General features: G+C 50.2%; 1 protein-coding gene across 1 annotated transcript in view; it reads left to right on the forward strand.

Annotated features, from left to right (window-relative positions):
• Positions 1-216: 216 nt before the first annotated feature.
• The window catches only part of LOC310833938 (scavenger receptor class F member 2-like), a 49,947-nt gene continuing 33,372 nt past the window's right edge, over positions 217-16,791 (forward strand). The window contains 5 exon segments of the mRNA XM_083717115.1: positions 217-235; positions 238-323; positions 325-575; positions 7,865-7,923; positions 15,737-15,838. Coding sequence (XP_083573241.1) covers positions 220-235; positions 238-323; positions 325-575; positions 7,865-7,923; positions 15,737-15,838 — 514 coding nt within the window. The 5' untranslated portion in view covers positions 217-219.

Consider the following 16,791-nt stretch of genomic DNA (forward strand, 5'->3'; position numbering starts at 1 on the left):
GTGGCGCGCGCACACAATTTGAATAGCAATGCCTATTAGTTTTGGGGGGGCTAGGAGTTGGCTCCTATGCACCCCACTGAAGGCCCCCAAATAAGGACCCCCACCGCAGCCACCTCCTTTGGAGCTGCAGCCCCCTCCAGCCAGGACCAGCAACAGCCGCTCTCCTTCCCTCTCTCTCCGCCGCCGCCGGAGCGCCTGACCCGGGAGGAGGGAGAACCAATGCGGCATTTCCTGGCTGGCCGGCCGCCCCTCCTGCCGCCGCCGCGAGGGGCGAGCAGGAGGCAGCGGCGGCGCTCGCACTGCAGCTTCCGGCCGGGCTCTTGCAGCAGGCAGCAGCCAGGAGGAGCCGGAGCCGCCGCTGGGGAGCCAGGCTGCCCGAGAAGGGCCCCAGAGCGCATGGAGAAGCCGCCGCGGAGGGCCCGGCGCGCCGGAGATGGAGATGCCGCCGTCGGCTGCAGCGCGCTCCTCCTCTCGCTACTGCTCCTTCTCCTTCTCCTCCTGGGTTGTGGGGCGGCGGCGGCGGCGGCCGCCCAGGAGCTGAATCCCCGCGGGAGGAACGTGTGCCCGGCGCCGGGGTAAGCAAGAGCGAACCGTCGGGGGAGAGAGAGGTCCGGGGCGCGCCAGCGAGACCCACTTGCCAAGTTTTTACGCGCGGGGAATGGAGACGCGCGGAGAGGGCTCTGCTCCATGGGGCGCGCTGGGGCGCTTCTGGGAAGCCACTTTCTCCCTACCCGCCTCGTTTGAAGCAGCCAAAGGCTTGGATTTCGTTTCGTCTCGTGCGTCCGCGCCCTTGGAAGAGGAGCAGGGGCGCTATTGTGTTATGTTAGACATTCATTTGGGGCGCGGGTGTCTTCAGTAGGGCTCAGGGTTACTGCTTTTTCCTTTATTACTGGGACTGGGTGGATAGAATCCTGGTCCACCAGTGTGATGCAGCACCACATCTGGCCCCCGGCCTTTCTAAGGAGATAGGATATGCCTTCTAATCCTTTCCGTACATGATGCCCGCTCCCCCAAAACTTCCTGGAAGAGGGGGGGGTCTCTTCCTTCCACCCGTCCCGCAAGCTTCTCTCCCCCACCCCCAGAAACCAGTCTCTCTTGGCATGGGACGTGTGTAGGAGGAGAGACGAGGCAGAGAAGATGTCCCTTCTTGAACCAGATGTGGAGATTGATGGAGGGCCTCCCGACTGCCATTATGTCCCCCTTTTTTAAAAAAAAAAAAAAAAAAAAAAAAAAGGTTGGTGAGTTCTCCTTGCTGGGCTACGAGGCAGTGCTGGTGGCTTTTGGGACAGGTGGGTGACACACACACCCCTTCCCCATCATGTCAGCTGGATTGTGTGCTCCTTTCCAAAGGAGGGTTTGTGTGCAAACAAGGGGTCCATATCCTCTCCCACCCTCCTGCTGGCTGGACAGGATTTCTCCCCACTCCCACTGTCGTTCCGCGTGGATTCCCTTCAGGCATTTTCGACAGCTTCCTCCCCAACCCCTTCCCTCGTCGGCTTGGAGACCTCTCGTGCCTGCTTGAACCAATTTCTTCTCGGGAGGGGGCATCACTCGAGAGTTGAGAGAATCCCGTCTTTTAGGTATGCGATGGTCACTTTTAGGCTTGCTTGCAAGGATGGGCGGGGAGGGGGGTTAACTTGAAGCCCACCCCCACCTCACTGGGATTAAAGGGGGCCCTGGGGTGGTGGGTGTTAATTGAGACAGTCTATTGGAACCCTGTATTTAGGCTGTGGATGATGCCAGCAGCAGCAACAGGCTCTCATTGGAAGCCTCTGCTTTCCCCTAACCCTCCAGCAAAAACCGCTTTCCAGAGGATTAACCCTATCCTATACTTAACGGTCTCAAGATGTGGGGGTTTCGGTTCCCCCTTCCTCCCCCATCTTGCCAAGGTAACCGCTTTACACACACACACACACACACACACACACACAGGGCACATTGCCCACTGAGAGCCAAATCGTGCCAGAGCTGCTCCCCCAAATAAAAATTATGGCGATAGAAGCAAGAAACCATTTCTGACATTTCAGGGGATCCCCTCCCCTTCTTGACAGGTACCCCCCATTTTTTCCATCAAAGAACATAACGGCACGCCAAAAAAAGGGGGGGAGAAACCCACCCGCCAACCCCCTTCCAAGTGTAACTTAAAACCCGATGGAAAGAGACGGTACATCTGTTTTCGATTTAAACTCTTGCAAACAAGCTCGCTTAGGCGAGAGGGCTTTGCAGGCTCTGCTGTGGAATTTCTGGATGAGCTTTCTCTCGCGCGCTTATACCATAACCCCCCCCCCCAAAACACAGACAAACACACACCCCAGAAACGCTCTCTGGTCCTTGTTTTTCCTGACCGAGACAAAGTCTGTTTTGTGATGAAGGGGAAAGCTGGCCAAAATTCGAGGGGAGCGGGGCAGAAATGTGGTTTAGCTGCTGCTGCTTCTTCTTCTTCTTTTAGGGTATTTGGGTGGGCGCCCTCCGAGGGGGGCTTCATCAAACAGCGGGATCCACAAAGCCAGATTAACTGTAGTTGCTCACAGGCTGAAGGGCCCCAAAAGATTCTCCCTACAGTTAAAGCAGACAGACCCAAAATAACCATCGTTTACCCCTCACAGAGAGATGTCGGTGGCACTGTGGGTTAAAGCACAGAGCCTAGGACTTGCTGATCAGAAGGTTGGCGGTTCAAATCCCCGCAATGGGGTGAGCTCCCGTTGCTCGGTCCCTGCTCCTGCCAACCTAGCAGTTCGAAAGCACGTCAAAGTGCAAGTAGATAAATAGGTACCACTCCGGCGGGAAGGTAAACGGCGTTTCCATGCGCTGCTCTGGTTCGAAAGAAGCGGCTTAGTCATGCTGGCCACATGACCCGGAAGCTGTACGCCGGCTCCTTCGGCCAATAAAGTGAGATGAGCACCGCAATCCCAGAGTTGGCCACGACTGGACCTTTACCTTTACCCCTCACAGAGCTACAGTTCCCAGCGCGTTTAACAAACTACAGTTCCTGGGATTCTTGCGAGATGGCTGTTTTAAATGTATGGCAGCCCAAACCTCAAAACCCAGTATCAGAATTTGCCTCCAACTCTAGGGGAGATCAGAAAGGAGCTTATTTCATTTATCGTGTTTAATTCTTGCCTATTTCTTCAAGGAGCTCAAGGCGGTGTACATGGCTCTCCCTGCCCCTATTTAATCCCCATAACAACTCTGCGAGGTAGGGTAGGCTGAGAGGCAGTGACTGGCCTCACACCCAGCGAGTTTGGTGGCTGAGTGAGGATTTGAACCCTGGTTTCGCAGGTCTGATGCTCTAACTGCTGCACCACACTGCCTCGCTTGAAACCTGTTAGTAGAGTTCCGTGTTTCCCAAACGTTCGGACTTCCAGTTGTTTAGCAGTACAGTGGTACCTCGGGTTAAGTACTTAATTCGTTCCGGAGGTCTGTTCTTAACCTGAAACTGTTCTGAACCTGAAGCACCACTTTAGCTAACGGAGCCTCCTGCTGCCGCCACGCCGGCAGAGCACGATTTCTGTTCTTATCCTGAAGCAAAGTTCTTAACCTGAAGCACTATTTCTGGGTTAGCGGAGTCTGTAACCTGAAGCGTATGTAACCTGAGGTACCACTGTAACGGCAACTGAGCTCTCCCCCTCGTTAGGCTGTCAAAATGCAGAATATTTGGGGAGTGGGTTTTTGTAAGGAAAACTGGAAGCTTTCCATTCTGGTGCTCCAGATTCATGTGCTTAGAGCAGCTATCCCAAAACCTGTTGCCTAGCAGATGTTTTATGGACTACAACTCCCATCAGCCCCAGCCAGCATGGCGGTGCGATTCTGGGGTTGATGGGAATTGTAGTCCAGAACATCTGGAGGGCAGCCTGGGTAGGTGTTCCTGAACAAAAATGCTTTAAGCAGGCGGTGAAAAAAAGGACAGCAAAATCTCCTTGCCTGATATCAAGAGGCAGAGAGTTCCAATGTCTGGGTGCTAAAACACTAAGAGTCGTGATATGGGTATTATTTGGTGCCTGTAACAGTGCCAGTTTGGGTCCCATTTAAAGGCAATCTTCCTGAACTCTTCCAAAAGACTACACAAACCACCCTTTGAAAAGTCACATTGTAGTGCACTTTGCAGTACAGTGGCACCTCGGGTTACGTATGCTTCAGGTTACAGACTCCGCTAACCCAGAAATAGTGCTTCAGGTTAAGAACTTTGCTGCAGGATAAGAACAGAAATCGTGCTCCGGCGGTGTGGCAGCAGCAGGAGGCCCCATTAGCTAAAGTGGTGCTTCAGGTTAAGAAGAGTTTGAGGTAAAGTACAGACCTCCGGAAGGAGTTAAGTACTTAACCTGAGGTACCACTGTACAGTTCTACAGCCCGAAATGTGTTATATTCAGGTCAAAGTATGCCCGTGTTTGTGAAGTTCACTTCCATATAATTGCATTATGTTCAGGGAGAAATGGCTGGCAATCAGTGTGTATTATTAAGGAGAATTTTGGACTGAAAAGTTGATGGATTTCCATGATATATTTTTTAAAATTGCAAATGGCTAAAGAAATGTGGAGAGTTGAAGTTAAGATTTGAGAAAGAGAAAAGACCAAAAATTGACAAGAGTCATCCATCCGTATGTGTGTGTGTGTGTGTGTGTGTGTGTGTGTGTGTGTGTTTGTGTGTGCGCGCAGGTCTTTGGATAATGGCTCCATTCAGAGAAAGAGCTCTGGGCTACACACCCCTACCCACATTACAGCACATGTTTGATGAGATGGCACTATGCAGCCAGGGAGGTCTTGTGGAAGCTGGTTCAGTAACCTTCCTGGAAAAGAGTGTTATAGACATTATTATTATTATTATTATTATTATTATTATTATTATTTCCAAACCGCCCTATACCTGAAGGTCTCAGGGCGGTCCAACCAGTTGGTTGTGGGCTGCCCCTAGTCGATCGTGTGATCTTCAGCAATTGACCCCCCCAAAAAGAAAAAAGCTCAGCAACTCTGGTCTGCCCCCCACAAAAGCTCAACAACTCTGCCCTCTCCCCCTAAAAAAAGTTGTGGGATAACACTTTTGATGCAACATCCTCTAACCTTCTGGCAGTTCCCTCACTGCGAGAAGCCAGGTTACAGGGAACCAGGCAGAGGGCCTTCTCGGTAGTGGCACCCGCCCTGTGGAATGCCCTCCCACCAGATGTCAAAGAGAAGAACAACTACCAGACTTTTAGAAGACATCTGAAGGCAGCCCTGTTTAGGGAAGCTTTTAATATTTAATAGACTGTTGTATTTTAATATTCTGTTGGAAGCAGCCCAGAGTGGCTGGGGAAACCCAGCCAGATGGGTGGGGTATAAATAATATGATGATGTTGTTGTTGTTGTTACCTCCCTGCAAACAAATCGGAATGATCACTCAGGAAAGAGCCAATGGCACCTATACTCCTCGCAAACGTTGTACAAGAAAATCAGGATGAATGCTCAATAAACGGGTCATTTGGGAGCACCCCGCAATCTCTTTCCTAGACGAGTTATTTTCATGTGGCGTAGTGGTTAGAGTGTCTTCCCAGGACCTGCAAGACCAGGGTTTGACTTCCCACTCAGCCACCAGGCTCACGGGGTGTGACCTTGGGGGCCAGCCACTGCCTCTCAGCCTGGCTTACCTCACAGAGTTGTTGCAGGGTGTTAATCATAGTGTTGGAAGGCACCCTGAGGATCAGCTAGTCCAACCCCCTGCAATGCGGCTGTCCCATGTGGGGATCAAACCTGCAGCCGTGGCATTATCAACACCATGCTGTAACCAATTAAGCTATTATCTGGGGGTTTTGCAGAGGGAAATAGCCATGTGACCACCTTGAGGTCCGTGGAGACAGAGGTGGGCTATAAATACAACAGATAAATAAATAAGTTGTGTTTTGCTTGTACAGTATTTAATATGGTACATACCAAGCCACCACTGATGTGCTTGCTGCCAGTCTGTGTTGTGCGGTCAGTCCTGCTGTTTCATATCCTCCTAGATGTGCCCCTCAGGAATTCTGGAAGGCCAGGAGTGCTCCTTTTGGATAGGAAAATCATTTTCCAAAATTTGGGGAAAATCCATTTTGTCAGTTCATTAGTAAAAGGGTAAAGGGACCCATGACCATTAGGTCCAGTGATGGCTGACTCTGGGGTTGCAGTGCTCATCTCGCTTTATTGGCCGAGGGAGCCAGCGTACAACTTCCGGGTCATGTGGCCAGCATGACTAAGCCGCTTCTGATGAACCAGAGCAGCGCACGGAAACGCTGTTTACCTTCGCGCCGGAGCGGTACCTATTTATCTACTTGCACTTTGACGTGCTTTCGAACTGCTAGGTGGGCAGGAGCAGGGACCGAACAACGGGAGCTCACCCCATCGCGGGGATTTGAACCCCCGACCTTCTGATCAGCAAGCCCAAGGCTCAGTGCTATAAACTACAGTGCCACCCATGTCCCATGGGAAGTTCATTAGTAGCAATGAACAAATGGCAGTTTCAAACACAGCACCAGCCTCCTTTCATTTTAATTTTTTTTAAATCCTCAAGAGTTTTCACCTCCTCGGTGTTAGAGAGAGCTGTGAACACTAAGGGTTTCAAATAATGGCATATTAGTCAACCTTTCAGCTGTTTACTAAATTCATTATGCTGCATGAGATCTTTTTCTAGGGTGTCAGGAAATCTTCCAATGCAAATTCAAAAATTACTGTATCTTAATTTGAATGGAAATCCCTCCCCCGCCCCCAAATTCCCACACCTCTTGCTTTGGGTCATCCACTTCTGTTCTGGTTCCCCTAAGAATATTTTTTCTGGGATAGCAAAACATCATGGGGCCAGGCTGTGGGGCTCACCATGTGATTTTAATATATACGTTCGATGTTGGGTGGGAAAATGCAGCCTGCGTAATTCAAGAGGGAGCCAATGACATCATTGTGGGCATTAGCTGGCGGGAATCTTGTCGCTTAACCAGCTTGATGCCAGCTATGTGAAATGAGCAGTTCTTTATATCAGCATTGTAAGAGCTTTATTGGGGTGTGCACCCAGACAGAATCTGGGAGGGGGTTTCACATGACCTTTTTTGAGATCTGGAAACAGCCCCTGGGACTGACTCGGGATGCAGCAAAAATTCAGTTTCATTCCCAATTAAAGGTGAATTTCCCTTATGCACATTTAAGGAAGGGGGTGGTTATGGAGATTCAATGAGGACTATAGCCTGGGAGAAGGGATGCAGGTGGCGCTGTGGGTTAAACCACAGAGCCTAGGACTTGCCGATCAGAAGTTTGGCGGTTCGAATCCCCGCGATGGGGTGAGCTCCCATTGCTCGGTCCCTGCTCCTGCCAACTTAGCAGTTCGAAAGCACGTCAAAGTGCAGGTAGATAAATAGGTACCGCTCTGGCGGGAAGGTAAACGGCGTTTCTGTGCGCTGCTCTGGTTCGCCAGAAGCGGCTCAGTCATGCTGGCCACATGACCCGGAAGCTGTACGCCGGCTCCTTCGGCCAATAAAGCGAGATGAGCGCCACAACCCCAGAGTCGGCCACGACTGGACCTAATGGTCAGGGGTCCCTTTACCTTTTATAGCCTGGGAGACGAGGGTTCCAGCCCCCAAATGCAGCATAAAGAACCACATCTGCTCCTCTGCCCCTGCTATTTTATTTGCTTACAACATTTATATCTCCAGGTGGGAGGATCTGAACCCTTGGCTTCTCCCAGGTCCTAGTTTGACATTGTTAAGCACTACACTGCCCCTGGCTCATGTGCGTTTGACCCTTCTCACCGCTGACATGCGGCCCCCATAAAGTCACCCTTGGGGGAGTGCGGCCCTTGGACTGGGGGGGGGGGAGGTTACCTTTTTCCTCCCACGCCGAGCCTTTTCTAACCCCCTCTCTTTCTCTGCCTACAGCTCTGTCGGATTCGTCTGCTGCTCAGGATGGAGGCAACAGGGCGAGGAATGTTTGATAGGTAAGAGCGAGCCTTCCCCTGCTTTTCTCCTCTGTCTCTAAGCAGGATCAAGGCTGCCCGAATAAATAACCCCTTCCCTTTTCAGCTTGAGGAAGGGAGTCCTTTCCCTTCCATCTCCCAAGAGCCTCTAGGGTGATGGTTCCTTGGCATGTACAGTTGCCTTCAGTTTGATGCCCTCCTTCTTGAGGGTCCGCCGGAAGCTGCCTTGTCCCGAATCAGAGTGAAACAGAGATGCCGTTCGCCTGTCTCTCCACCGATCTCTCTTTCTTTCTTTCTTTCTCTCTCTCTCTCTCTCTCTCTCTCTCTCTCTCTCTCTCTCTGTCTCTCTTCATCTACTTTGCCTGTTTCATTTTCATGCACCTTATTTTTCGCTCTATAAGACACACTTTTTTCCTTCTAAAAAGCAAGGGGAAATGTGTGTGCGTCTTATGGAGGGAATGCAGGCTGCGCAGCTATCGCTGAAGGCAGCAGAGCAAGAGGGAGAGCTGAGCAGCTCCTCTTGTTGTGCTGCCTTCCCAGCGAAGCAGGATGAGGGACGAAAGGGAGCATTACGGGCGGGCGGACCAGCGACTCCTTAGCCTGATCCTCCCTCCTCCTCCTTCCTCTTCCTCTTCTTTTCCCCACCTGCCTCGGGCTTCTCTCGAGCCTTCCCGAGAGCCCGGCTGCCTGGCTCTATTCCTCACAAGCCCCTTGACGTGCTGGAAGCAGCGGCGGTGGCGGCAGCCCCTGGCAAGGCTCAGGAGCACTCAAATACATAGCACAAGGAGGGGAAGGGCCTCAGATTCAGAATATTTTTTTTCTTGTTTTCCTCCTCTAAAAACTAGGTGAGTCTTATGGCCGGGTGCGTCTTATAGAGCAAAAAAATACTGTAGTTCATATCAAGTGTGGGGAACTATTGCCCCTCCAGGTAGGACTACAACTCCCATCATCCTTGGCTACTGGACCGTGCTTGCCAGGGCTGATGGGAACTATGGACCAAAGAAGAGCCTGTGTGAAGAACTCCTTGCTTTGGTCTGTCCTGAATCTCCCAACATTCAACTTCACTGGCTGCCCATGACTTCTAGAGTCAGGAGAGAAGAAGAAAAGCTTTTCTCTGGTGGCGCTCTCCATGCCATGCAAAATTTAACACTCTTCTCTCATGACAACTCTTACTACTGCTCAGTATCGTCTGCACAGACTGGCAGCAGCTCTCCTGAGTTTCAGAATGCCTTTGTAAATTTTCTGATAGCTCTGTCTTTGCACAGTTTTGCTATAGAGAAGGGGAGCAGCCTGTAGCCTTGTGTTGGATTGTCATACTGTTTAATTGGGATGTAATGCCTTCCTACATTGGGACACGGGTGGCACTGTGGGTTAAACCCCAGAGCCTAGGGCTTACCGATCAGAAGGCTGGCAGTTCGAATCCCAGCAACTGGGTGAGCTCCTGTTGCTCTGTCCCTGCTCCTGCCAACCTAACAGTTCAGAAAGCCCGTCAAAGTGCAAGTAGATAAATAGGTACCGCTCTGGCGGGAAGGTAAACGGCGTTTCCATGTGCTGCTCTGGTTCGCCAGAGGCGGCTTAGTCATGTTGGCCACATGACCCTGAAGCTGTATGCCGGCTCCCTCAGCCAATAAAGCAAGATGAGCGCCGCAACCCCGGAGTCAGTCACGACTGGACCTAATGGTCAGGGGTCCCTTTACCTTTAATGCCTTCCTACACACAGGCCGGTGATCATCAGTGTTCCTTTTCTAGAAAAAAGAGGTGCCAGAACTCACCATTAACACCTCCCTTGTTATATTTGCAATGGTACCCACCTGAGAGGTGCTGGAACTCAGTTCCAGCAAGTTCTGGCTGGGAGGGGGGAAGCCCTGGATAGTAGCCATGCCTCGAAGGCTGGGTCGGGCTTTGAAATGCAGACTCCAGCAACTTGACTAAAAATCTGGGTGTGTCAGCTTTCATTTCTAAAACTCAGCATGTTTGCAGTCCTCATGGCCAGACATGGCTTTATTGCTCCATTTCCCTCTTTCTCTCCTAACCCACGTTCTGCTTTTTGCCATCATCTAAAAATGGCAAGGTTCTGATATGGTTTTTTGGTAGAACGCCCAGCTTTACTAGCTGCCTATGAGCTCCAGTGTTGCAAGACAGAGAGGAAAACTTTTCTCTGTCTCACTGGTATGCAGTGAAAATTTTCACAGAGGATCAGTGAGGGCCAGAGGCAGCAGCTTGTGAGGGGATGGCGCTCGCATGAGCATCGCACCTCCCTCCCTATGTGGGCTGAAGCTTCCCGGGGTTTGGGAAAGAAGGTGCTATCCTTTAATACTTACTGGAGACATTTAGGGGAATAGCCTAGTCCCCCGGTCCACTAACCACACAAAACTGCTCTATCTGCTTTCTCCATGCCATGTTTAATCAAGTTAGTAGTCCTCATGACTGCCCAGAGTCACCTGGAAATTTGAGGGCATCATCTGGGAGAAGTTTCAGGAGAGAGATAGGTTGCAGAGGAAGCTTTTCGGTGGTTTACATGGGGGGGGGGGAAGCTTCACTGCCCTGTATTTTCTAGCTCCTTGCTCTTACCCTGATTGCTGGTAGAAACTGGATGAATTTCACACGATTGGTGCAGTTTGCAGAATTAGCTTTTCATGCGGCAGAATTTGAATTTTGCCAGTGTGTGGTGTGCAGCCCTGGCTCCTGGCCACCTGAGGGAACAAGCGAGGACGCACCATATGTGAGAGGCAGCGGTGGTGTAGTGGTTAGAGTGTCAGACCAGGACCTGGGAGTTCATATCCCCACTTGGCCATGAAGCTCACTGGGCGACTTTGCTCCAGTCTCTGCCTCTCGGCCTAACCTACCTCACAGGGTTATTGTGGGGGCTAAATGAGGAGTGGGTGGGGGAGCCAGGCATACCACGTTGAGCTCCTGGGAGAAAAGAAGGTGAGATACAATTCCATGTATGCAATTTATTCATGCAGTAAATACAGTGGTACCTCAGGCTACATACATTTCAGGTTACAGACTCCACTAACCCAGAAATATTACCTCAGGTTAAGAACTTTGCTTCAGGATGAGAACAGAAACCGTGCTCCGGCGGCATGGCAGCAGCGGGAGGCCCCATTAGCTAAAGTGGTGCTTCAGATTAAGAACAGTTACTTAACTCGAGGTACCACTGTAAACAAATGCCCCAATACAGCTTATTTTAAATCAGGCTCCTCCGAGGCAAGGCCAGTGGTGGTGTAGGGGTCTGATTGTTGGACTAAGACCTGGGAGACCAGGGTTCGAATCCTCCCACTTGGCTATGAAGCTCACCGGCTGTGATCTTGGGGTCTAGTCGCTGCCTCTCGGGGTCATTTTGGGGATTAAATGAGGAAGGGGAGCAGGTACGCCACTTTGAGCCACTTGGACAAAAGGGGTGGGTGGAAGTACAATAAATAAACAAATGCCCCCTGAACAGCCCGGGTACGGGGGAGCAGGGTTTTTTTCCACTGTTCGCTCTTAGCAGAGTTGTCGCTTGCCCAGGCAAAAAACTGGAAGAAAGGAAGCAGCAGTTTCTCCACCGTTTCTTCACTGTTCTCCGTTGTCCGTAGCCAGAAGGTCCCCTCTCGGCGCTGGAACTTGGCATCCCCAGGTTCCGGCTGGAATCCTTTGTAGAACTTGGCTGAGCGGGGAGAGGGAGGCTGCACAAGTTCTCGGGACTTGGAGTCCCAAGGTGCTGCTGGGAAACTTGGAGGAGCTATTTTTGGAGGCCTAGTAAATCCGCCGCCGTTCCAGTTGGCTGAGGCCCCCCTTCCTTTCCTGTGGAGTAATATTTCTCGGTGCTGATCAACAGCGGCCGCCTCCTGGCCTCGGCAGCAGCCAGCCTCTGTGTGTGTGTGTGTGCATATATGTGTGTGTGCGCGCACGTGCATCTGTGCAATTGTCCAGCCCAGTGTTCAAATCTCCAGGTCGGCAGCAGACCTGCTGTAAGCCGAGGGGCTTCTGCCTCCTCTGGTGATGTTTGTTCGGGGCAGAAAAAAGAAAGGCCTTCACTCAGGGCAGAGCGAAACTATGGCACTCCCTCCTGAAGGAGGCAGAGATGGGCACCACCCTAGATGGCTTTAAAAGAGGATCTGACCAATTAATGGAGGGAAAGGCTATTGATGGGTACCAGCCACAAGGGCCGTGCTCTGCCTCCCCAGTTAGAGGCAGCAATGCTTCTGAATACCAGCTCCTGGAAACCGCAGGAGGAAAGAGTTTCTGTTGCACTCAGGTCCTGCTTGCGGGTTTCCCACAGACCTATGGGCAGCCCCTGTGAGAACAGGATGCTGGACTAAGTGGATAGCTCAGGTGGTTAGAGCTTGGTGCTGACAATGCCAAAGTCGCAGGTTCGATCCCCGTAAGGACAGCTGCATTGCGGGGGGTTGGATTAGATAATTCTCAGGATCCCTTCCAACTCTACAATTCTACGATTCCTTTATTTATTTATTTATTTATTTATTTATTCATTCATTCATTCATTCATTCATACATACATGCATGCATGCATGCATACATACATACATACATACATACCCAGCCCATCTGGCTGGGTTTCCCAGCCACTCTGGGCAGCTTCCAACAGAATATTAAAAACATGAGAAAATATCAAACATAAAAAACTTCCCTAAACAGGGCTGCCTTCAGATGTCTTCTAAAAGTCAGATACAGTCATACCTTGGGTTACAGACACTTCAAGTTGCGTTTTTTCAGGTTACGGACCGCTGAAACCCGGACGTACCAGAACGGGTTACTTCCAGGTTTAGGCAGCCACGCATGCGCAGAAGCGCTAAATTGCGCTTTGCGCAGAAACAGAAGCACCAAATCACAACCTGCGCATGCGCAGATGTGCCACTGCAGGTTGCGGACACTGCGGGTTGCGAACGTGCACCCTGCATGGATCACGTTTGCAACCCATGCATCCACTGTAGTTTCCTTGAGGCGTTCCACAGGGCAGGCGCCACTACCTCTGCCTGGTTCCCTGTAACCTCACTTCTCACAGGGAGGGAACCGCCAGAAGGCCCTTGGAGCTGGACCTCATTATCCGGGCTGAACGATGGGGGTGGAGAACACTCCTTCAGGTATACAGGGCTGAGGCCGTTTAGGGCTTTAAATGTCAGTTTGAATTGTGCTCGGAAACGTACTGGGAGCCAATGTAGGTCTTTCAGGACCAGTGTTATATGGTCTCGGTGGCCACTCCCAGTCACCAGTCTCGCTGCTGTGGCTTGGTGGGCCATTGGCCCAATCCAGCAGGTTCTTCTGATGGGGCAGATGGGAGTTCTTGTCCAAAACAGCTGAAGGCTGGTGTAAAAAAAAAAAAGGCTTAAGCTTTCACAAATGAAAGGGGCGGCGGTCCCCGGATGCTTGTGCCGTCACAAATTCCTTAGTCCTTAATGTGCCACAGGACTCTTCTTTTTTGCCGCCCCCTCTGGAAATGGTTGCCACACGGGAAAGCTAGCGATGCTCCTCTGCCTTTTGCCTGTGTATTTAAAAGGCTGAATAACCAACTAATACCTCAGAGTTCTTCTGACTAACTCCCCCCTCCCTCAACTCCTCCTTTGCATGTCTGTAGCACCTTGGCCGGATCCTACCCAAAGCACTTCTGCTGGGGCCAAAGTAGTGTCTCCACTGTCCATGGGGTAAGTAAGTACTTTGTCTGCCATCTCACAGGTGATGGAAACTGGGTGTTCTCTGGGTTTCTGTGGGGGTTTTTTATTTTTAAAAATCTTCCTGTGTGCATGCTAAACTCTTAGCCTGCTGCCGCCTAATAATGTCTCTGTGCTTTTCTAGATTTCTTTCTGGTGTCCGTCTTTGGGCTTTCTGGAACCTTCTGTCTCCTTCCCATGGGGACTGTGTACCTGTCAATGTCCTTTCAGTGGTGGTTCCTAGGCAGGAAAATGAGGCACTTTTCTCAGGGATTAGTCTGGTTCTTAAGAAGCAAAGGCTTGAATTGGAAACCTGAAGGAAGGATGGTGTTCTCAGTGGCCTCTTCCATTTGTATTGGGGCAGGGGGGGTTGCCTCTGCCTGCAGTCTCCCGTCCCACGAGTGACCTAGTCTGGAAATCTTCAGTGTGCAGCCTGCTAAAGACCCATGCCCTCATGAAGGAAGGTTGATGATGCTATAAGTGAACTAGACCTACAACACAGCTTTTTTAGTCACCTGGCTGGGCGATAGTAAACAGCGCCCCCTCAAATTTCAACCACTTTCCATTTTCGGTTTTTCTTCTGTAAACAAAACACATCCCAAAAAACCATCTGATTCCTACAAATAGGGTGGTGTTTGTTTGCCTACCCCACTATTATTAACCTGTTGAGGTAAAAAAAAAAAAGTCTTGTGTTTGGTTTTCAAAGTAGCCCAGAGAAGCTAAAAACTCTCTAGCTTCTGACACACCCCACCTGGTTTTACTTGGACCCAAAGCCTATTTTATTTTAGCTCGGGTTTTTTGTTTGCTTGCTTGCTTGCTTCATAAAATTGATTCACTGCTTGATAGTAAAAAAAGAAAAAGAAATAATGCCTCAAAGCGGTTTATAAAACAGTCATATCAAGAAAAAATTACAACCCTATTTTAAAACTGACAAAAGTTAGAATACCGAATCAAATTAGAAACCTTCCTCCAAAACTGTCCCTGTCACTCTTTTAGTTTCCATTTTAAAACTCTGTATTGTCTGCCCAAAGTAAGCTACCTTCTTTTAACCAAGAGTCGGAAGGAGGGACCCCAGGGGCCATCTAGTCTGGCCCCTGCATTTATTCATTGCAGTCCATCTTTGCTATTATCTGCTGGAGTTTCTCCACAGAGACTCCAGCGTCAGGAAGACAGTACTGTGCACACTTATTCGGGAGCAAACCTCAATTAACACAATGTGACATACTCCCAAGCAAACTTGTTTCTGGTAATTAATTCTCTCAGGAGCCCAGAGTGACCCAGACCCAGCCCTGCTAATACGTTCTTGAAAACCTAAGCACTGCTAATAGCATTATAAACACAGTTTAAAGCGCTATTATGAAAGGTTTAAAGCCATTCTCTCAAGGTTTGTCAAGAACAGTGTCTTGCAGATACCCAATGCCTGAGTGAGCAGGAATGTTTGAAAACATCTCCTGAATGCCAGTCCTGAGGGAGATAGGCGCACCTCACAAGGGAGGCCGTTCCACACACAGGGAGCCACCACTGAAAAGGTCTTGCCAGGGGGTCAGTGCCAACTGGGTAGCACCAACGAGTCCTCACCTACCAATCGTAGGGCCCAAGATGGTTGATATTGGGGAAAGCGCCGTTTAGGTACTCAGGCCCCAATTCAGATAGGACTTGATACGCTCGTACTAGGCCTTAAATTGGGCCTAGTAGTTCAGCAGCAGCCAGTGCAGCCTTTTCAGGACCAGCGATGCATGTTCCCTTCAAGAATATGCACCATTATCCGCCCCATTCTGCCCTAGCTGCAGCCTGCAGGCCATCTTCAAGGGCAGCCCCACATTCAACACATTGCAGTAGTCAAGCAGAAGGTCACTAGCGCATGGGCAGCTGAGGCCAGGCTATGCCAGTGTAGGAACGGTCATAGCTGGCAAACCGGCATCCTTTTCTGTAGGCATTCCTTCAAGGTTTGTTTGGTGTGTGTTTTCAATTAGACACCTTGTACCCCTCTCTGAACTGACGCTTCAGCCAAGTTAGTCACCTGCCGACGCCCACTAGGGGGTCTCTGGCTTAGTGGCACCTCTGTTGGGTGCGCAAGGGTAGGGTAGAGGCTCCCACCCTCTTTGCACGGGTGTGCCGCCAGCCGTCAGTTCCATATGTCCCCGTTTTCTCAATTATCCCCTCTCTTTCTTTCCCCCTCATAGCCGTGTGTGAGGGAAACTTCACCTGCAAGGACAATGAGGTCTGCGTGAGGCCCAACGAATGCCGCTGCCGCCATGGATACTTTGGTGCCAACTGTGAAACCAGTGAGTACAGAGGACAGGGCCGTGTAGTGGTTACAGCGCCATACTAGGACCCAGGAGAAGCTTGAGGGCCAGTCACTGCCTCTCAGCCTGAGCTGCCTCACAGGGTGGTTGGTGGGAATTAAATGAGGATGGGAAGCTGTGTGTGTGTGTGTTTAAATTGACAGCATTTTTAGCACCTTGATGGTTTTACTAAGCGGTCCACTGTAAACGGCTTAGAGGGCTTCTGTTCTGGTACATGGTATCTCATTTTTGTTAAATATAAAATAAAAGGGCTATTCAGAGTTGACCTGTGACATTTCAATTCTTCAAGGTTGAATATGCATATACTGAACATTTAAAAATTGAAATGACACATACAGTCATACCTCTTGTTGCGTTCGCTTCATGTTGTGGATTTTCGGGTTGCGGCAAACCCGGAAGTGTATACCTCTGGGTTTCGCCGCATACGCAAAAGCGTTCTGCACGCTTTGCGCAGGCGAAGAAGCGCTCCAGAACGGATCGTGTCTGCAACTAGAGGTACCACTATATATGAAGCCGTATTCCATAATATATATACAACAAAACCTCTATGTTAAGGGCTGTATTGAATGTTTATTATTATTATTATTATTATTATTATTATTATTATCATTATCATTGATTTATTAATTGCCTTCTAAATAAGATGATTTATGCAACTCAGCCAGATGGGTGGGTATTATTATTATTATTATACTGTTCATAAAACACAACTGCATCAAATATATTTTAAACAAGACTCTCCTACTGGGTGGTAGTCATCCACGTTTTACGCAGAGTAGACCATTGAAATTCATAGGCCTTGCTTAGTCATGCCCAGTATACAACGCACTGTACACACCTCTAGATTTACACCTGTTGCTCCGCCTACTTTGGCCTGTGGCCCTGCCCACCACATCATGTGGCCCTCAGAAGGAGCGAATGCGGACCTCGGT

This window comes from Podarcis gaigeae (genome assembly GCF_964106915.1).
Source record: "Podarcis gaigeae genome assembly, chromosome: 16".
Lineage (NCBI taxonomy): Eukaryota > Metazoa > Chordata > Lepidosauria > Squamata > Lacertidae > Podarcis > Podarcis gaigeae.